A 22,557-nucleotide genomic window follows, 5' to 3' on the forward strand; every position below is an offset into this window, starting at 1 on the left:
AGAATTGACTATTAGATTTAACAGCATGGAAATCATCTGTGACTTAACAAGAGTATTTCCATAGAATGATCAAGGCAAAAACCTGATAGGAGCAATTCTAGAAAAAAAATGTGAAGAGAGGAAATGGATTCAGTAAGTATAGACAAGTCTTTTGAGAACATGGAAACAAGGCAATGGGAAAATAACTAGCATGGTTTTTTGGTTTGTTTGTTTACAGATAGGAGCATGTTTGTATGTCTATGAAAAAAATCCACAAGAGAAGATGTTAGGACAATCATCTGCATATTTATAAAATCACCAAGAATTAAGACAGAAGTAGAGGTGGAGAGCATGAAAATGTTAGCAGTCTAATGATATTAATTAAAAGCTGTGGTTTTTAGATAGCGGGAGGAAGAGTGATCTGGAGGAGTAATGAGATATAAACATTGTCAATCCACTTTGAGGCTCAGTCATTCGAGGGCTAAGAGAGAAAACAAAAGCCTATCCAGTTTGAAGACTATAGGAGAAGGAGTATCTTCAGAGGAAGAGCTAGTTTCCATTAAAGTAAGAAGGTGAAAGGAAGGAAAATTCAGAGAAGTGAGTATTAGGGGTTTTGAATTCCTGAAGGTACAGAAGAAGTTTCAGTAGTTGGGCAGGGATAGAAAACAGAACAGAGGAGGAAATATACAGCATCTTATCTATTGGATGAGGGATAATGTAGGAGTCTGGGGCTTCTTGCAGTGGCAAACATAAAATGGAATAAAGGGCATAGTAAGATTAATGTGGAGTCAAGAAAGATAGTGGTGTTGAAATTGTGAGTGTGTGGGGCAGGGCAGTTCAGGGTGTGTGTGCCTCTCTTGATATCTGCTGGGGAAGAATATACTTGTTCCCAGTACTGGAGCTCTCCCTTGACCCTTATTAATGGAATTGATGGAGCTGAGGCCAGCTCCATTCATTATTAACAATTTAGAAAATTAATGTGACCTTCACACACATGTATTTTTTATTAAATAGTTTAAAATTAAAAAAATTTCCCTACTCTAGGGAAAGAGTAAGCTAATTTTTCATAGCAGAGTTTGGTTTTACTTACATCTGTGTTACAGGAGCGATACCGTTTCCTTTCCCCAAGGCAATATTTTCCGCCTCCTGAAGGTCTGAAAAAACATTGTGTTTAAAATGTGAATATAATACATCTATCCATACAAAGAGTATATATATTACTTGATGAAAACATACTAAAGTTTACTTTCAAAAAATATATCATTTGACATGTTTTAATTATTAAAGTAATCATGCTGGTGATTGTTAGCAATAATTGTGGTTGTTGAACATAAAAATTAAGGCAATTTATTATTAATTTGTATTACTAGTACTATTAATTTTGTATTAATTTACTAGTAATTTATAAGATTCTTAATTGTCATGATTTACATTCTCAAGAAAATCAATTGAATCAGTATATTTTCTAATTATCATAGTAAAAATCACTTATTTATAATGAAAAGCCATTTAAATCATATTCAACAAAATCCATAATCTGATGCTATATGTTCACCAACTAGGAAATGGAAAGTTTGTTTTTAGTCCAGACGGGAAGCAAGGAAACATGAAATAACTCCTTGGAAATAGCTTTCATTCAAAGTGAATAATGCAAAAACAAATTTCCATCTTATTTCAAAATAGTCTATGAAGTTTAAAAATTTAAATCTAAAAATCAGATGGCTTTGCATTATAGAAATACTAAATATTTTATATTTCACCAAAATTAATGAAACAGTAAGACGTCAAATATTTGACCAGTATAAGTTAATCTTTAAAGGATTTAACATTAGGGAAAACTATTGCTATTATTTGGGCATACTACCATTGAGTGATAGAAACAACTGATTTCTTCTTTTAAAAAAGGTCCAGTTTTTTCCCTTAAGTACCTGGGTATATTATTTATCACAGGGTTTTTTATACTTTGATTAATTTATAGCAGCTTTCAGTTGAACTTACGTTAGTTATTCTGTAATTTTTTTAAAAAGATCAAGTCTAAATTATAATTTTGGCTCACTGGTATCAATGGGATCATTAAAGCTACATTTTGAATATATTTTGAATGCCAGTGAATGCTGACTCTAAGGAAGGAAGGGAAATGGCTCAGCTTGAACCAGCTTGAGAGAAATGGGTTGGTCAGACAAAAACAAGATAGTGGGGATGGTGGTAGCATGACTGCTTTATGAATGGGTAACAGGAAGCTCTGTTTAGCAAGAGGGGAATAATTGATAGGAAGTGGGAGAATGGAAACACAGAACTAACATAAAGCAAAACAAGCTAAAAAGAGTAAAAGAAAAGAAAAAAGACAGTTGGTGACAGGAACCAAAGAGAGGGATCCTGAGTTAAAAATGGAGAAAAACTAAAAAATAAAAACAGACCATCTTTTATTTCAGGGAGAAAAAAAAGGAAAAGCCATTATGATAACATCATTCTCCATCAAATACTAGCTGGGAAAGAAGGTCCTCAGCCAGTGTTCTAGACAAAAATGGGCACTTGACATGCGGCAGCCAGAGAACAGCTTAGTCTCAGGGAGGACAAGAAAGTACAACTAGAGGAACCGTCCACCTGTAATGGGCATGGAGCACTGGTAGGAGGGAGAAGCAACAGAGCTAGCAAAGAATACTGATGGCACTGGCCTTGTGCCAGGGGGACTCTGGCTGGAGAAAACAGTGGTGGGAGAGGTGCAGTCTGACCTGCATAAAACAGTCATGGGGAGAAAAGTGGTGGCAGCTCCAGAAGATGATTAATGGGGGCATATGAATGGAAACTATTTTAACACATGGGCAGTATTCTTTTCATTGTGATTTGTGATGCGAATCAAGGCATTTCAACCCTTGAAGTGCTCTCATTGGTCCTTTTAATACTAATGTAGCAGTAATAATTTTATGTGACATGTGAAAAGACCTTAGGTTTCCTGGGAATAATAGTAATGTAGCTAAGACCAGATCTGGATTCATCCATAATTCAGTAGTTTTTGGAGGAGGAAATCTATCTGATTATTATTAGATTAAAAGTCTGGCTTATCTGGGACAGATACACAATACTTTCTATTTTTTATATTTTATTTTTAGTTACACAATAAGGGGAAAGGAAGAAAAAGAAAGTCTGTCTAACAAAGCTCCTCCACTTTCCTGTGCCTATGGCTTGTTCTGAAGACAAGTACTTGGCTCACTAGCGAAACGTTTTTACAGATAACATGTGAAACCACAGCTTTGAATCATTTCCAACTGTGTCTTTTTGTTGGCTCCGGCTTACTTTAGCTACTTACGCTGGACTGTCACAGTGTCTTAGGGATGAGGAGACGCCTCCCCCGCAGGTCCTGCTGCACTCTCCCCATAGTGACCAGGGACCCCAGCCCCCATCTATGCTCTGGGGCCAAGTGCCAAAAGGAACACAATCTCCCTGATAACACCACTGCAAGATTTCACAGAAAACACAGAATTAGCTTTTAGGCAGATAGAGCTATCAGGATAGAAATACATAAGGGTCAGGTACTGACCAATTATAGGCATTAGCATTCTCCCAATAGATAACAGACAGATAGTTCTCTAACTGTGTTTCGACACTGGTGAAGGTGCATGTGACTTGCGAATTATCTTAGCTAGACCATGATTTATAAGCCTCTAACATGTATCGGGAGTTCTAAAAAAAAGTCACATTGCTTCTTTTCCCTTGTTTCTATTCCTCTAGACTTTTAATGTTTCTCATTATAGAGCTAGCTATAGACCTCAAAGTCTTTTTTAGATATTTTAGTATTTTCTTTAAAATTTGTCTTTATATTCCACTATTATTAGACTCATGGAATGATAACACAATATGGAAAGTTCCCCAGTAAGGAATTTTTATGATGGTAATTGCTCTTTCTTAAAAAAAAAAAAAAAAAAAAAAAAAAGCCAGTTGAGGCTACAATAGTAAAAGAATGTGTTGTGGCATTTCATCTACGTGAGCACTGCAGACATAATAAAAGTAATGCCAAGACATTAGGGACTGGGTACAAAAAAACCCTTATATACACTGACTAGCCATGTGTATGGCCCCCACATGAACATATGTACTGGAATTCTGCTCAGCTCTACTCTCCGCAATAAACCACACATACTGCACCTAAGTGGAAAGCCAGGAATAATTTATCAAGACACAGACATCACAAAATCAACTCATAACTCTAGCATGATAAATCTTATTTGCAGAATATGGCAAAATGAAAGTCTTTTTTAAACCAAGCATTTGTAGACTTTTGTTGATGCATTTTTCAAATTATCAAACTTTGACAAACCAAAATAATGCTACTATGAAAGTCATTTGTTTATATGAATAACAATAAGGAACATGGTTATCAGCAAAGTTGAACAAATGTCATTAATGTTAGGCTGTTTAATAAAAATTCAACCTTATATTAAAATGAAAAGGGATCATGATGTGGTACTTAGAAAGTGATCAGTTTATTATACTAATTCTACCACCAAGCTTTGTTGGCTTTATCTCCAGAATATCCCTGGAATTCTTTTACTTTTCACCTTCTTCATCGCTATACTCTAGATCAAACTGGCAAATGGAGTAGCTTCTTACCTGATCATTGTGCTTCTACGTTTTTCTCCTAGAATCTATTTTCCAGAGAGCATTTAGAAAGATCTTTTAAAAACATGTTATCACATTATGTCACCTTTTTGCTTAAAAAAACTCAGTGGTTTCCTACTTCCATAACACTGATAAACAGTAGATTTAGTGATCTAGCCCCTGCCTCCTTCCTCAGCCCCATCCTCTCTCTTACACAGATTACTCCAGACACATTGGATTTCCACCTTCATACACTAAGCTTGTTCCTCCTTAGAGCATCTAAATTTACTGGTCCTTCTAGTAATGCTTTGTTCCCAATTCCTTCTACTGCTGTCTTCTCATCTTTCAGTCTCAGGTCAAGTGTCATTTCAACAGAGAGATCTTTCCTTGACCATCCTTATTCTAAAATGATACCTCAATACTCTTTCCTGCTCCCAGACCACATAATAGTGATTCTGTCCTACTGCTTTAGTTCCCTCTTACCACTTAACACTACTTTAAATTGCCCTGTTTACTTATCAAATTACTTCTTTGTAATGTAAAAGCCTCAAGAGTCACTTGTGGCTATTTAACTTTAAATTAATTAAAGAATTCAGTTCCTCAGACCCACTAGCCACAGGTAGCTAGTGGCTACTATGTTGGACAGAGCAGATGCAGAACATTTGCATCACCACAAAACGTTTTATTGGAAACAATGAATGCCTAGAATAGCACTTGGCATGTAGTGTGTAACAAAAATTTATTAGATTAATTAATTGGCACATAGTACGTATGCAACAAAAATTAATTAGATTAATTAATAAGTAGTTAAATTAAGGAATTGTGTCCTATTTTGGTTATCACATGTCAGGAAGGAACTGGAGATACTGAAGGGTAAAGAAACCAAATTCATATTTGTTTCCTAGTAGGTGGTACCAAATTGACAATCAATGAGCTGTGGTAGTTGTAACAGCATAACGGACTTTTTAGAACGTGCTGAGCAATTATTTGTCTATAAAAAATTAGGTAAGAGGAAGTTAACATTTCCTTGGCTGTAGGGAAGAATATCTGACCCTAAGTCTGATAAATATTAAAACAGGATATTAAGAAAGATTATTGAGTTTTGAGCAATAAAAATTATCATGAAGAAAAAAAGATCATCTGTCCAAAATGATGAAGAAGAGGCAGCTGGCTAAACCAATAATATAGTATCAACCCTGTGATCAGGCTTACTGATAATGTATACTTGAGAGGGAGAAAATGTTCGACTTGAAAACTTACGACTTAGCTAGTTGGTCTTGAAGAACAATAATTTTTATAGTGATATGTTAATTGTATCAGATCTGCACCTATACAAAAGTCACAACATCTGGCCAAATAATCTCCAGTTTTGTGGTTTTCTTACTACAAGTAACTGTGTGTAAAAATATTTATGTCTGCACCCAGTTTTCCTATGCAAATAACTGAGCATTATAGTCCTGGCCAGCAATTAACTGCTTTTTTTTTCCGTCTGCAATTAATGAGAACTGACACTTTTAGAAACTTCAAATCTTAAAACATGCCTATTTTTTCAAATTGGAAACTTAGCATTATTGATTTCAAATAACATTAAAGCTTGATTTTACATTTATTTTATATAATCACAGAATTGAATCTAAAGCTCAAAGGAATTTCAGAATTCAAAAGGCCTAAGCACTTCAGTTTTTCAGATGAGGAAACCAGAACCTAAAGGAATTGACTTGCCCAAGATCACATACTAGTAGAAAAGGGATTATCTGTCTAAAATACATAAAAAAATTAGTGGTAAAAAAAAATCCATTGGAGGTGTATGATTATGTATTTGAAGACATTAAAGAATAATATGCTTTACTGGATTTTTATAACTACATAAAATACAAAATAATACTAGAGATTTTTTTTAAACACAGCTGTAGATACACATGTTATTTCAGACCTCTTTGTATATACCTATGATTTGTAGAGAAAAAATAGTCAGGTTTTTTCATTTGTAAGGTGACGAAAGAATTGTGAGAGCTACAAGAATACTTAAAGATGTAGGTTCCAAAGTATTTATTAATATTATTACACATTTCTAGAATGCTCACAAAATGTAGGGCAGTGAGAAAAGTCACATGAACTAAAGTCATTCTTTAGGTAAAAGATAAATACAATATTCACTTTGTAAAATGCTGCTCAGTGTTCATCACTAAAGTCTACACAGCAGTAGTATTTCATAAATGGTTTGCTAAAAGGCCTTATACTGCATAAATTCATGCTTTGGTTGTATCTATTCCATGGAGCTATATCATAATAGGTAATTTTATCAGAAAGTTAAATAACAAAGATTAATGGGTAAATAATTCATAATATAAGTATCAGTCACCTAGCAATTGACAAGAGTGTAGTCTCTAATTTAATACTAGTTAACAACTTAGTTAACTAGCTAACAAGTTAACAACTTTGGTCTGTGTAGGACTTTACGTTACAAACTTCAGTACTAGCAATATCTTTGGTCCAAAGCAAGTCATTTTTCTTTCTTCTGTTTCCTTAACTATAAAATGGAAACTAATTTTAGTTCTTGATTCCAATATGGTTTAGATTAGGAAAACTTTTAAAATAGTTCAATGCATACATACCTTCAAAAAAGTTAAAAACCTATGTAACAACTTGTTTGATTTTGATCTCTGCAGAAGTGTTCTTTTGTGTTTTGTTTTCCTCCTTTGTTATTTATAAAAATGGATCTCTTTATAATTATGGCTACTTTTCTCCTTTGGTAGTAGTAAACATCATTGCAGTATATGATTTTAAGAGAAGAAACTTATTTAACTTAACAAAAGGGCTTTAAGAAGCCCATGGGGACTTCATGTGGATCAACTGATTTGAATGACTCTTCTAGCTGATTGCATTAATCAATATAAATTAAGAGTTTAATGTGTGCAAATAATGAGTAGAATAATTAGATTATACCAAATAAAGCACCTTGGAATATCTAAATCTTATAAGCACATAATAATGAGATTCTGAGTGTTGTGCCATCTGTTTTTACTCTTTATTTTACCTCAAGTTACCAAACCTGTAAACGCTCTATTTACAGAGACATAGAATTTTACTTTACATTTTAAACTAGAAAAGTTAAATATGTAGATGCAAACAAGTTTCTAATCTTTATTTTCAAAGGTTATCCAATCCAGTGATTTTGGACTATTCTAAATAACAGTCATGTTACTTTAGCCTAAATTATCCAGATAAATTGGATAAATTTGGCCTTCTTCTTGCTAATTGGGGTATGTTTAACCACATTCATAAAGGTGAAAGAAGTGAAGCCACCATATTTTTTTCCAATAATAAAATCTTATATTGTTCATTATTGCTTTTCACATTTCTTCTAAATTAAATAAATGTTTTCAACACAATCTAGAAAGATGGCATATTCCAGTCAGGCTTTAAGAGCCTTCTTTAGAAACACTACTTATTATTAAACAACATCTCTTGCTATTATACTACTAAATATTATGATCTACATCAGGGGACTTTAAGAAAGATACATTATAAATCAAATAATTTAACTTTGAAAATTTGTCACATTCCCATGAAGGAAAACTTCAAGATGAGTATATGCAGTATTTTTTAAATTTTTTTTTAGATGTGATTATGGTATATCTTGTAATATCCAGTACTGGGTCCAGGCAGCATCTGGAATAAGAGACCTCTAAGGAAATTATAAGATTTTGCAGGAAGTAATATTAGTGATTCAATACAGAACATTCTTCCCAAGTCAGAAGAGCTGAGTGTTGGAGCACAGCACTATTAAAAGCCTTATCTTTCCACTGTGCAGGTGCAGGAATGCTAAAGCCACATTTCAGCCCAAATTCTAAATCAGAAGTTGTCATCCCATACTATGTAAATTTCTACAGCAATTGGAAGAACTATTCTTTCTTCACTTCCTGTGTTTATAGCTTGGGAAGCAGTCAAAACATACTGTATTCTGCCGTAAGTAAATTAAGATCTAAGGCTGCAAACGTCCTATTATATATCCAGTGCTTTAGAAGGGCATTTAGTAATACTATTCTAATCCAGCCCTATGTTTCCTATGGAAAGATATTAGGAATCAGTGTCACTTACATGTAAACCCAAATGCTGGGCTATATCTCTAATTGGGTCTTGTGGAATCATTAAATCAATCTATTGGCTATAAGCCAGTACTTGAAGCCTTCTTTGTGGTCACCAACAGGGATTACAAGGATTGGGTTTTGATTATCCTTAATATCCTGTTCAGTAACAATGCCAACACTACTATCAAAGTTTTCACAATCTAAATCCTTATTTACTATTTCATCAATTATGGCATTGCTCTGATTCCTGTCCAAAGGGCTATTGCTGATGCTGTATCCAAGGAAAGCTCTCTGGATGAAAGTTATATTAATTGATTTGTAGGCGACTGACCCATAGACACACAGTACCAGCGCACCGTCTGGGCTCATCAGATTTCCTCCTTTGGTTAATGCTACTGTCCCTGAGCACATCCATTCAGACCATATGGTTCTTATTCAATCCTTGAATGGCTTATTCAGGCGAACATCCAATGGCTGTAATAGCGATGTCAGACCCCCCAGGACTCACGCAAAGATCAGTTTTTAATTTTTTGGCTATATTTCTTACTCCATCTGTTAAATGTGCATGGAACAGTTCCCATACTTACATGGAACATTTGTGGAACTGCGCCCCTGGGCAGGGATCCCATATCTTTTGCAGCCAGAGTTTGACGAGATCATCATGGATTCAATCTTTGGATATGTCTATGCTATCACTCGAGCAGTATTTCTACCCCCTCCCTTTTTAAAAAGATTTATTCAGAAAACTGTGAGCAGCTTTGGTTTTATTCTGCTGGCTAGACAGTGTATAGGTTCTTTCTTGTTCCTTCTGGTGAGAGTAGTTTTGAAACTCAGAGTTAAGATCAGAGGTTGTGAATATTTCATCCATTTCTCGGAGACACACAAACTCATGCTTATACTCTCTACTGCCAGCTAAGGCAGTCTGCCAAAGAATTTTCTGCCCACCATCATCTAAGGTTGGCAAATGATAATCAAAAGTATTGATGATACTCTAGTAATATGTTAGCACTTTCCCTCTGAGGAGGCCTGCAAAAAGCTCACTGAAATATTATCTAATTCTATCCTCATATTATCTCTATGAAATATATAGAAATTGGTTGTCTCCCATTTTAGAGATTCATTATTTTACCAATTGTCACACAATCATATATGCTTAGCTCAATGTTCTACTCACATTTCTTTCTTATTGTGATTCCTAAAAGGAGATACTGCTTACAAGTAGAAAATGAAAAATCTATTTAGTACTAAAGGGCGAATTACATTGTCACCACCTAGATTAGGCTTAGTGACCCACTTGATTCCTGTGACAATGAAAAATTGCTTTTTTACTTTGCAAAATTTCTCATGTGAAGATAAAGTAAAATTAGAGCCAGCATAGAGAGGCAAAGATTTCAACTCTGAAATTAGAAAGACCTGGGCTGAAATGTCAGCTATGCCATTAAATTACTGTTCAATTTAGGGCTAGTAAGCCTTATTTTTCTCTTCTGTAAAATGGAGTTAAAACTGTACCTACCTCATATGATTTCTCTTAAGATTAAACAGAAGAATGATTGTAAAGCACTTAGCAACATGTGCTGGGCATAGTTTAAGTACTTTTTTTTTTTTTTTTTTTTTTTTGAGATGGAGTCTCGCTCTGTTGCCCAGGCTGGAGTACAATGGTGCGCAATCTTGTCTCACTGCAACCTCCGCTTCCTGAGTTCAAATGATTCTCCTGTCTCAGCCTCCTGAGTAGCTGGGACTACAGGTGCCTGCCACCACACCTGGCTAATTTTTGTATTTTTAGTAGAGACAGGGTTTCACCATGTTGGCCAGGCTAGTCTCGAACTCCTGACCTAAGATGGTCAGCCCACCTAGGCCTCCCAAAGTGCTGGGACTGCAGGCATAAGCCATCAGGCCCAGCCGTAAGTACTTCTTAAATATTCATCATCTTTGTCATCATTGTTACTGGGATGTCAATTATTTTTAGATGGCAAGTATACAAACTAACCACAGAAAGCTGATTAGATTAATTGAAAATTCCACTTTAATTTTGTCACTAGTTCTTTGCAGGGCTGTTTTGCTTTGGGTCAAAATTCTGAGGTCTGGTTTACTTTCCAAATATTATGGCCCTAAGGGCAAAATCTCCATTTGGCAACAGTAAATATTCTTCCTTCTTCAGGAGAAAAAAATAACAAAAATTAACAACAAAAATTCATACAAGAGATAATATGGTCAATACAGTTAGTAAAAGATAAAAAATAAAGAAGTGTTTGGCTCACGTGTCTAGTTCTTTTTGTTTGTTTTTTCTTAAAAATGCAGGCTGATTTAGTTTTCTGAAAGCTTCTTCGTAAGTTCAAAATTAATGATAAGGTTATTCTGAGGACCATTTACTGCTCTATCCTTTTCCTTTCTAGGAGTCTGCATTTGTATTTTTTTCATTCATTTATTCATTCTTTTTAAGACTTACTAGTGTCATTCCTAAAACTTTATCTATCTTCCAGGTCTCTGGAAAAACAACAAAGATTTGTTTTGTAGATAAGTTTTAGACAGTGATATCTGCTATATTGGCCTTATGATAGTACACTCTTATGTTGTGAATATAAATGACCCCTTGACATATAAACTTTGCCATATTTACAAGGTTTTTAAATAGTTTTTCATGGAGGCCTTTGGAGGTATGTCAGAAGCTGGCAAAGGTCCAAAGACAGGGTAAAGGGCAGGCAAGAGGCTTTTTAAACCAGAGCATTTCCATTTTTTTCAAATGTATATATATTAGAATTCTATAGACTTCATTTAAAGAAAGCGTTTATGGACCAAAAAGTTGATGACTAACCTAGATTAAGAATGTGAATCTTTAGAAATCAAATATATTTTGCCCCATTTTATTCACTTTCTCTTGTCTGTGATCATTCTTATTTGTGCTTAGAAGTAATTATATTTGGTTGGGCACGGTGGCTCACACCTGTAATCCCAGCACTTTGGGAGGCTGAGGTGGGCGGATCACAAGGTCAGGAGATGGAGACAAGCCTGGCCAACGTGGTGAAACTCCATCTCTACTAAAAACACAAAAATTAGCTGGGCATGGTGGTATGTGCCTGTAATCCCAGCTACTCAGGCAGGAGATTTGCTTAAACCCAGGAGGTGAAGGTTGCAGTGAGCTGAGATAGTGCCACTGCACTCCAGCCTGGTGACAGAGCTATACTCCCGTCTAAAAAAAAAAAAGAAAAAATTACATTTCCCCTCTATTTGCTTATTGAAATTTAAATTCAATACTGTTAGCTTTAAAATTGTCTGAGAGTGTTTCTAGTTATCCCTCAAATTGTAATTTCCAAGAAATTTATCATCTCTATCATATATATGCACATATATGCTATAAGATACGACATTTGATGGCCCTGCTTTAAGCACAAATGATAGGTATTAAATATGTATTTACAATATAATTTACTGGTGGAGCTGAGCTATGTGTTCTCAGATAGCCACTACTAGTGGTTTACTGTGGCAAATAAAGAAACAGATTCTCCCTGTGACTCTCCCTCTTTATGGTTGTGTATTTCTTCTAAGTAGAGACTGAGGTAAATTGACAAGATTATTGGTTCCAAAGTAAATATAGATTGTTGTTTCAAGAATGCAATTCCTAATATTTTCTATTACTTCAGTGAAAAAAAAGAGAAGGAATTTTTTGGTAGTGCATGAATTTCTTTGTATTTTTATTGGCTACTTACAATATCTAAAAAAAAAAGATTCTAAATCCTTTTTAAATTACCCTATCAATTCATATATTTAGCATAATTTACCAACATTTCCAAACTTAGCATGGAAAAGTCATCAACATGGCACTAGGTCATGGGTCCTGAATGAAGCCATCAGCAAGGATTAATAAACTGTGACAGCTGCCCAAAAGCTTTCATTCTTTTTTACTTAAACATCAGATTGCAAGCTGAAACTCAGTATAATCCTTGTTGAAACTAGCCCAGCTAACATGGAAGAAGTCAGAACTGAGAACAGACGACAGTAATAGTTATTGCAAATTCAGTCTATAGAAATAAATCCTAGAATTTAAATTTACATAAATAGCAATTCCTAGAAAATTTTAAGAGTAGTACACAAACTGTTACTATCTGTTTCAACAATTGTTGCTGTTTTTCCTTTTTTTAGAGACAGAGTCTCTCACTTTGTTGCATAGGATGGACTCGAACTTCTAGGCTTGAGTGATCCTCCCACTCGAGCTTCCCACTTAGCTGGGACTACAGGGGTGGGCCACTGTGCCACGCATGTTTAAACAAGTCTTAATAATTATATTTTTGAAAACTAGATTGATGACTCTAAAATTATTTGCTCTAATTTCTATGTTCAATAAATTATTTAATTATTATTTTTCTACTAGTCCCTTCTCTCATACTGCAATCTAAAAGTGACTTTAGATGGGGTGTGGTGGCTCATGCCTATAGTCCCAGTACTTTGGGAGGCTGAGGTGGGCAGATCACTTGAGCCCAGGAGTTCGAGACCAGCCTGGGCAACATGGCAAAACCCCGTCTCTACTGAAAAATACAAAAATTAGCTGGGCGTGGTGGTGTGTACCTGTAGTCCCAGCTACTTAGGAGGCTGAGGTGGGAGGATTGCTTGAACCCCGGAGGTGGAGGTTGCAGTGAGCCAAGATTGTACCCCTGCACTATAGCCTGAGCAACAAAATGAGACCATGAGACTCAGTCTCAAAGAAAAAAAAAAAAAAAAAAAAACAGTGACTTTAGTAATACTATAGTTATAAAGTCTACTTCTGGGTCACATAATTTTCTGGGGAATTATTTATCAGAAAAACTAGACTATGTTATATGAGTAAACAGACTAAATTACATAACAAAAAGACTGTTGTTGCGTTACTTTTGGTACAAATATAACATACATATACCAAAATAAAGGTGAAACTGACCTAAAAGATAGTTACCAACTGTAATTTCCTAAATAATGCATATTTGCAGCTACCAAGGTATGATAATTAACCTATTGTTCTAGGAATTAATTATTTTTAGGTAGATTTTAAATGAATATATGACTTCCTAGTGGTTGAATATCAGCACAAGCAATTTATCACTTTTGTATACATGTCAAACAGGTAGTAAATCACTGAGCTTACCCCTTTTTCAATATTCCCAGTTTGACACAGTGTCCCCTCAGCTGCTGGAATACTGTTGGTGACACAGCGGTTGCTTTTGCTGAGACACCAGAGCTCTCTACACACTTCCTAGGAAAGAAGGCAAAAGCAAGTTGATCAGAAATAGAGTCGTGTCCAATTCTTCCACAAAATACACTTACAGTCATTCTGCATTACTTTCAAGAGACCCTGGGTACCTTTTGCTGCTGAAGCATCAGAGATGAGGATTTTGGAGGAGGTTTTTATGAAACATCTTGCAGTATCATTTAACTATTTGTCTTTATAATTCTTATTTTAGCAGATAAAGTATATCTTAGCTTTTAATATTAGTTAGGATCTTTTTGCAATAGCGTATAGAAATTTCATTAATATAGATGACTAGGGAGAAAAAAATGACTATGTAGAAAGGAAATATATGTTTATTACACTCAAGAATATACAATAGTACAAACTTACCAATTACTAATAAAGAGATGCCAGGAAAATGACTTCTTAGATCTACCATAATATTCAAATGAAGACAATTTTAAAACAGGAAAATAGACCATGGAATGGATAGGAATTTAATGTATGAATTTTTTTAAATTTTGAAGTATATTTTGGAGTAATTTTTAACATTCATATATGCCTAGGCACAATCTAACAACGTTATTTTCAGTACATCAATATAGCCTACCTCCATGAAAGGAAACTTGGTTTTGAACAAATGCTGCTGTTTATAGAATGCTTTGGGTATGTTGTGTGGAGTTGTCCTGTCTCCTTTCTTATGATTTTCCATTATCCTACCTCAGCATAGGAAAATTACAACACTTATTCTAATATTGACAATATAAAATACTTTTTTGTTAATACTATGTTAACATATCAGATTTTAAAATAAGCTGTCCAACATTATTCCTATATAAAGTGTTTCAACAGCCCCCAAAAAGCTTACTTTTGAAGAAAATACTCAAATTTTCAGTTTATTTTTATATATAATCACCAACTAGCATCATTACCAATGTTACAAGTTTTTAATTTAAGCTAGAACTTAGTATAATATATATTTATAATAAAAATATGATTATCTGAAATGCAAAAGTAAACTAACATGACATTTAATCTTTTTGCTTTTATTCCTCAACTGATCTTTTAACTCCCAAAACATAAGAACTCACATTACAAACACAATCAGAATTAAGGCAATGAAATATCGATGTCACTAGTTAACTGGTCCAACAAATGGAAGTGCCCCACAGAGTATAACAAATTGAGGGGATCTCTTTGAGTTCCTCTTTAGGGTGCCTCCTACCAGGCAGAGAGGAGACATATAGTGTCTATTAAGGTTTTTTTTTGTTTGTTTGTTTTCTGAGACAGAGTCTCACTGTGTCACCTAGGCTGGAGTGCAATGGCACGATCTCAGCTCACTGCAACCTCCACCTCCTGGGTTCAAGCGATTCTCTTGCCTCAGCCTCCCAAGTTGCTGGGACTACAGGCACCTGCCACCATGCCCAGCTAATTTTTGTATTTTCAGTAGAGACAGGGTTTCACGATGTTGGCCAGGCTGGTCTTGAATTCCTGACCTCGTGATCTGCCCCCGCTTGGCCTCCCAAAGTGCTGAGAATACAGGCGTGAGCCACCGCGCCTGGTCCTATTAGGCTTTTAAATACCTAAAAATGTTTAAACTCCATTTGGAGAACTAGTGGCCTAGAGAGAGATAAAATATTAGAAAAGAAGAGTATGGGCCAGGCGCAGTGGATCATGCCTGTAATCCCACAGTTTAGGAGGTCAAGGTGGGAAGATCGCTTGAGCCCAGGAGTTAGAAGTTGCAGTGAACTGTGATTGCACCATTGCACTCTAGCCTGGATCACAGAATGAGGCTCTGTGTCAAAAAAAAAAAAAAAAAAAAAAAAAAGGAAAGAAAGAAAGAGAGAGAGAGAGAGAGAGGGAGGCAGGGAGGGAAAGGAAGGAAGGAAGTTAGGAAGGGAGGGAGGGAAAGAAAGAAAGAGAGAGAGAGACAGAGAGAAATGAAGAAAGAAAGGAGAAAGACAAAGAAAGAAAGAAAGAAAGAAAAAGAAAGAAGGAGAAAGAAAGAGGGATCATGTACTATGGATCATAACATAAACATAAAACGTTCTCATGTTTATAATCCAATATTACAAATTCACTTTTCTTTTAAAGCTTTAGTTTTTGTTTTAAGAGGTTATTTATATTACTCTATTCTTTTTCTATAGAAGATGGTTTTTAAACCTGCAGGTTCTGCACATGTATCCCAGAACTTAAAGTAAAATAAAAATAAATAAATAAGTAAAATAAAAATAAAATAAACAAATAAAAAGAAGATGGTTTTTTAGTTTATATTCTTTAATATATTCTTGTAGTTTAATATTTAAAAAGCAGTAAGAGTAACATTTAAGGGCTCTGAAATATTGCTCCATATATCAAAAATCTATCCAAATTCAAGGAAAAATGTGTTCATAAAAACAGAGGAGCATTTATAGAGATTATGAAAAATTTTCATCCATAGTCCTGGATGATACTCCTGGTCTTTTGTGATATTTATGAGGTTGCATTCTTACTTTAGACAAAGGTAAAAGAAGCCTAAAGTTTACTTTAGACAAAACTAAGCAATGAAAGTTCTGTTATTGAAAAAGACGATACTTATTGCATCTATCAGGAAAACACACAATTTAGTCAGGTTACAGAAACTTTATTTTCCAAAAGTGCCTTGAAAATCTCTACTCAAAGTAGCAGGTGCTTAAGATACTTTTTTCAAAACCTTAATCTGAAGATTCACAATAGAGCCCTCTTACCTTTTAGAGAATGATGCATTTTGAAAACTAGATCCCCACTTCTAATGCATTTTATTACCTGGTGGGCTCCTGGGGATTCAAATTTTGTTACCACATTAACTTCTCTGTTTACAGTAAAATCACTGTTTAAAGTATGGGAGTGGAATTCTATGTTGAGGAATACTCCCAAAATGTAGAACTAGTCATGGAGAAGGCTCTGAAGAGTTTTCAGACAGATCTTGCAATTGGAATCTCAACTTGAATAAGAAAGATACTGATATCCAATTTAGGAATGTTTCCCGAGACTTTTTTTTTTTTAAAGGATACTCTCTTGAAAGATAAAAAGAAAATTTCATTTCATACAAAGTAAACAAGAAGTACACTTCCTGAATGAACTTGAGATCAATTCCACACTTTCAGAAATACACTTCTTTCTCTAAACTGCTAAATCCTAGAACATGGATGATATATTTGCATAGGTATGTCAGTTTCATTTGCACATGCATATTAGTTGCTGAATAAGCTGCCTAACATAGGTTCCAGGCTCTAATAAAGTTAAATGGATGCTGAAATTGTTTGCCTCTTGGGGAATTTGCATGGCAACCATCATAGTAGGCAGATTTCCCTAAATAAAATATAGGAGGTGCTGAAGTATAGTGAGAAAGAATGATTTTCTTTTTTTCTTTTTACTATCCACCAGCTTAGCTCTAGTTCTCTTTCACATACTCATGAATCCTGATAGAAATTAAGATTTATTAAGATTAGTTTCATAACCTCTGTGAATTAACAAATCAGCCCCTGTGTGTTAGAATCCCCTTGATAATCCTAAATTTTGTTTTGGGAAGACTCTGTAGGGGAAATTTGGGTCTTTGTGCTTGCTCCTGGGTTTAAGGAAGGAGAGAGAAGTTATCCACAGTCCCCGCTAAAGGACATTTCTGTTATACGACACTGGAAATTTGAATTGGAATCTCTAATGTTATGGGGTCAACTTCTAATCAGTCAGGAAGAATGCGTGGCAATACAAAAGTAATAGCTTTTTCCCAACTCATTCAAGAATATTTATCAAGAATCTGCTATGACCAGGCATTATGTTGGTTTTATAAAAAAAAAAAATAATCACTTAGAATTCATGGGCACTTCAGAGGAAAAGGTAGGTTATAGTCAGACATGTAGCCTAAATGGCATGGATTGGTATTGCTCTATGATAAAGTTTTTAATGTTCTTTGACAAAATTAGAAGGATGATGTCAATGTGAACAGGTGCTTGCTTTATTTTGTTTTGAGGTCTCACTGCAACCTCAAACTCCTGGGCTCAAGAGATCCTCCTGCCTCAGCCTTCCAAAGTGTTGGGATTACAGGTGTTAGCCACCATACCAAGCCTGGACTGTTTGTTTTTTTTTCCGTAAAACTAATGCTTTTTATTTTAATGGACTGTCCTTATTTGTTAAGTTGTAATCTTTTTACTTTATTGGTGTTACAGTAGACTGTAAAATTCCCAAGGGCAGGGTCTGTATGCTTATGGCAGGCTTTGGAAAATGTTTCTTCCTGGCAAAGTTAAGAATTGACATCTCTAGCCTTGTCTGCTAGTTTTTAGAAGGAAATTTTCCTTGCCTACAAAAGTCTAAAAGTCTCTGAACGACCCGCTGCCCAAGACTTTTCTAAAAATTTTTTATTTCAGTAACGTTTGGGGTACAAGTGGTTTTTTGCTACATGGATGAATTATATTGTGGTGAATTTTGAGATTTCAGTGCACCTCTCACCTGAGTAGTGTACACTGTAACTAACGTGTAGTTTATCTCTAGACCCCCCCACCCTCCCCCTTGAGACATAGTCTCGTTCTGTCACCCAGGCTAGAGTGCAATGGTGCAATCTAGGCTCACTGCAACCTCTGCCTCCCAGGTTCAAGCAATTCTCCTGCCTCAGCCTCCCGAGTAGCTGGGATTACAGGCGCCTGCCACCACGCCTGGCTAATTTTTGTATTTTTAGTAGAGACAGGGTTTCACCACATTGGCCAGGCTGGTCTCGAGCTCCTGACCTCAAGTGATTTGCCTGCCTCGGCCTCCCAAAGTGCTGGGATTACAGGCATGAGCCACTCTGCCTGGGCTTCATTACTATATCTAAGTGTTCTTTTTATTTATCTACTTGAGATTCATGCTCTGATTTCTATGTCTTTCTTTGATTCTAAAAAACTATTAGTTATTATCTCTTTTAATGTGTATCTTTCCTGTTCTTTCTTCTAAAGCTCCTATTCAACTTACATTAGACCTTCTCATTTCAATCACCTATTTCTTAACCTCTCTTAGATATTTCCCTATCTTTTTTTCTTGGGTCATTAATCTTCCTACCTGTCAACTTCATGGTGGATTGTTTCCTCGTGTTGTTTGTTATTTTGTATTCAAGCTTATCTTCAGTGAATATTATTTTTTCTTTGCGTATTCTGTGCCTCGAATCGTAGAAGTGCACCTTCATTTATTTCTATCACACATCCCAAGGTTTTCACTGAACCAATTTGTCATGTTGATTTATTGGGTCAGCACCATGTAGGCTGTATATGGTTTTACTTTGTTCTTATGTGAGGCACAAGCCTGGGGCTTCGGTTTCTTATGGGAGCCATTTTTTGCCTCATTAAAGCATTTGCACAGTTAAATCTCTGCTGGCATATGTTCCCAGCATCCCAATCAGCTGGTCCTTTGCAGCCTTAATCTCTGTGGTTTGTAATGCTTCCTTCTTAGAGGCATTGGCTTTTGAGGACATTTGCCTCCAATAGAGACCTCTTTCATAAAAATTAAGAATTGGATCCAGACTTTAGCTTTATCAATCAACCTTTAAACTATAACACAAATGATACAAAAGATGTGTATCTTCACACCTTCTTCATCTGCCCTCATGGCTACAATAGAGAGCTTGGTGTTTTGGAAATAAAGCCACTAAGCCAACCACCATGTTGAATTAAAAAAAAGACCTTTCTTTAGGCCTTTCTAAGATTCTTTAATGCTATAGACTATATCTTTAAATATGAGAAAGCTTGCCTGGTAACTTCAAATCATTAATATACTAGGAAACATTCACACATGAAAAAAACAAGGCTTGTGCATTATACTGGCCTCATTCCTCAACTGTTCCTATGTCCTTTCTGATTACATAAGTACATGTTGTAGCTAAATGAACTAAATTTAGTTGAGTTTATTAGTTTTATTTTATCTAGCATTTTTGTTTTCATACCTGAAGGAATGCTTGTGTTTACTATTTGTCCTGTTGTTGAAACTGGAACTATTTTCCTAGAGTTTAGAAAGTCAATTTTATAAATGATTGGGGAAAAAATGTGCAGGTCAACCTAGAAAAGAAGTCAGTTCAATCAGTGCGTAAAAGCAGATTTCAGTTCTATATATAGAAGAATCTTCCAAAAGTCAGAGTGAACCATGATGAACTAAAACTGAATCCCCATCACTGTAGATACTTCAGCAGGTATTTCATGATCACTTAGCAGGGATGTTGTAGACAGGAATAAAAGAAAGGAATTAATGTTTTTTTCAGGGTATACTATCAACTACTATGCCAGGCATATTAATATTTGTATCTCATTTATTCATCATGGTAATCTCTTTAGAAAATGTGAGAAACTTTAGGTTCAGAATAATTTAACAATTTGTTTCAATTCTAACTAGATGTAGATTTGAATCAGCTCTGTTCGATATCAATGTCCCAGATAATCACCACACACCTAAGCTACTTTCCCATTTCTCTTAAATATATCAGAACTGAATAATGTCACTGGCCAATTAAGGCTGATTAGTAATGGTTTACTTTTGTATTCCAATAAAATATAAAACCTCACTAAACTTAATACCCTATTTTTTACTTTGATTTTAACGGACAATATCTCCAAATTATAACTATTATGTACTAATTTATAACATCTTCACTCAATATATGAGTTTAGGAATCAACTTATGCATTATTATTACTGGAACTTCTAAATGTAATATCAACACTTGTGTGTGGATTTTAAAAAGACACCGTTAACATATTTCACAAAAGGGTTTCATGGTCTTCCAAGAAACAAGACATTTAAAAATACTCCTACTTATTTAAAATTTTAGTATCAATTCACAATTTTCGGTTTACATGAGTTTTGAAATGAACAACACTATTTGCAAATATTAACAATAATTTAAAATATTAACAAATATAACTGTGTAATAAAAGTATATTTAGAAAACAGAGTTTTATGGTAATCATCTAATGTAAAATAACTTACCTAATATGCAGAAAATAATCTTGTAAAGAACTAAAATAGGGCTTTTTTGATCAGAATAGAATGATTGTTTCACAAAGACTATAATTTCTAAAAAATGTTAGAATTACCTTTTCTAATGTTTTCATTATTTTTAAGAAACTATATATGGTAAACCAGACTAAAAAATGGGAAGAGAAACTCTTCTATTTACTGAGGAAAATTAAAATTAGCAGCTTACACAAGGGGAGGAGGTGACATCATGAAAGTACAAAATCATTTTACAATTATTATGTCATTAAGGAAAGCAGTATGTGAAGAGAAAATGGTGTCTTTATTGTGTTGGCAAAAAAGTGTCAAACTCTGTAAAATATTTGAAGAGATTTATTCTAGGTCAAATATGAGTCATCAATGGCCCATGACAGGGCCCCAGAAGATCCTAAGAACATATGCCCAAGGTGGTCAGGCTACACCTTGGTTTTATACGTTTTAAGGGGTGAGGAGTTCCAGGTCATAGATGGAGTAAAAGATTTTCTGATTGGCAATTGGTTGAAAGAGTTATTATCTAAAGACCTGGAATCAATAGAAGAGAATGTCTAGGTTAGGATAAGGAATTGTGAAAATCAAGGTTCTTATTATGCAGATGAAGCCTCCAGGTAGCAGGCTTCCCAGAGAGAATAGTTTGTAAATGTTTCTTATTAGACTTAAAAAGGTGCCAGACTCCCAGTTAATTCTCTGCTGGATCAGGGAAAAGACCTGGAAAGGGAAGGGGATTCTCAGCAGACTGTGTATTCTCCGTACAAGAGACAGCTCTACAGGGCCACTTCAACATATGCCAAATAAATAGATTTTAGGGTAAAATTCTTCCATTTCTTTCGGGCCTGCTATCCGTCATGTGATGCTATACGAGAGTCAGATTGGAATTTGGTATCTTATTGCTACAAAGAGTCTGTTTCATCAATCTTAAGATCTCTGTTTTAATGATAATGTTGGACAGCTCTATCTTCCAAAGAGAAGACGGTATAATGAGGTATGTCTGACCCCACCTTCCCATCGTGGCCTCAACTAGATTTTCAGGTATACTTTGGAGTATCCTTGGCCAAGAAGGAAGGCAAGGGTCTAACAGTTGGTTGAGGAGCTTAGGATTTTATTGTTGGTTTACAGTTGCTGGCTGGCTTTAAAATTTTTTTTTAAATAAAGTTTAAAGACTAAAAAAGAGACATGCGAACACTTTTGGCCCTTGGGAAACTCTAAATTCTATGCATGTTGGGTCCTTGATTCTAAATATGAAACATCCTCTTTGTCCACATTAGCCTATCAGTAACACCTCTCAACAGCTGCTTGCAATAAAGGATCCTGAAGGTAAAGAGGGAGAGCAGAGCCCTAAAGGTCAGGAAGGAGCATCAGTGCTTAGAAAGGTTACTTATCATTTGATCACACAAAGGAAAATTGAAAACCAACATATGGTGACCTTATGGCCTAGTTTCAGGTGTTTAGTAGCCATCTGAAGAAAGAGGATAATGTACCCTTATTTTTGCCTTAAATAGTTTAATCCTGTTACGTTACGGGTAATGGGAAATTTAAGTGCAACAGATCCTAGAAAGGCAAAAAAACAAAAACTAAACTAAAAAAAAACCCTTAATCCACAAATCCCGTTTATATAACTAATCACCAACTTAAAAGTATTCAAAACTGACTAAATGGTTAAAAAAAAGAAAAGAAAAGGAAAAACCTCTAAGAAGCAAAGGCAGGGTAA

At 35.0% G+C, this 22,557-nt stretch overlaps 1 protein-coding gene across 1 annotated transcript in view; it reads right to left on the reverse strand.

Moving 5' to 3' along the window:
* ADAMTS6 (ADAM metallopeptidase with thrombospondin type 1 motif 6) overlaps positions 1-22,557 on the reverse strand; it is a 335,185-nt gene that overhangs the window by 115,886 nt on the left and 196,742 nt on the right. Inside the window, exons 12-14 of the mRNA XM_003265987.2 lie at positions 13,780-13,887; positions 3,287-3,432; positions 1,070-1,133 (exon numbers count right to left, since the gene is read on the reverse strand). Coding sequence (XP_003266035.1) covers positions 1,070-1,133; positions 3,287-3,432; positions 13,780-13,887 — 318 coding nt within the window. The remainder of the gene's footprint in view (positions 1-1,069; positions 1,134-3,286; positions 3,433-13,779; positions 13,888-22,557) is intronic.

Source organism: Nomascus leucogenys, chromosome 18 (genome assembly GCF_006542625.1).
Source record: "Nomascus leucogenys isolate Asia chromosome 18, Asia_NLE_v1, whole genome shotgun sequence".
NCBI classification, from domain to species: domain Eukaryota; kingdom Metazoa; phylum Chordata; class Mammalia; order Primates; family Hylobatidae; genus Nomascus; species Nomascus leucogenys.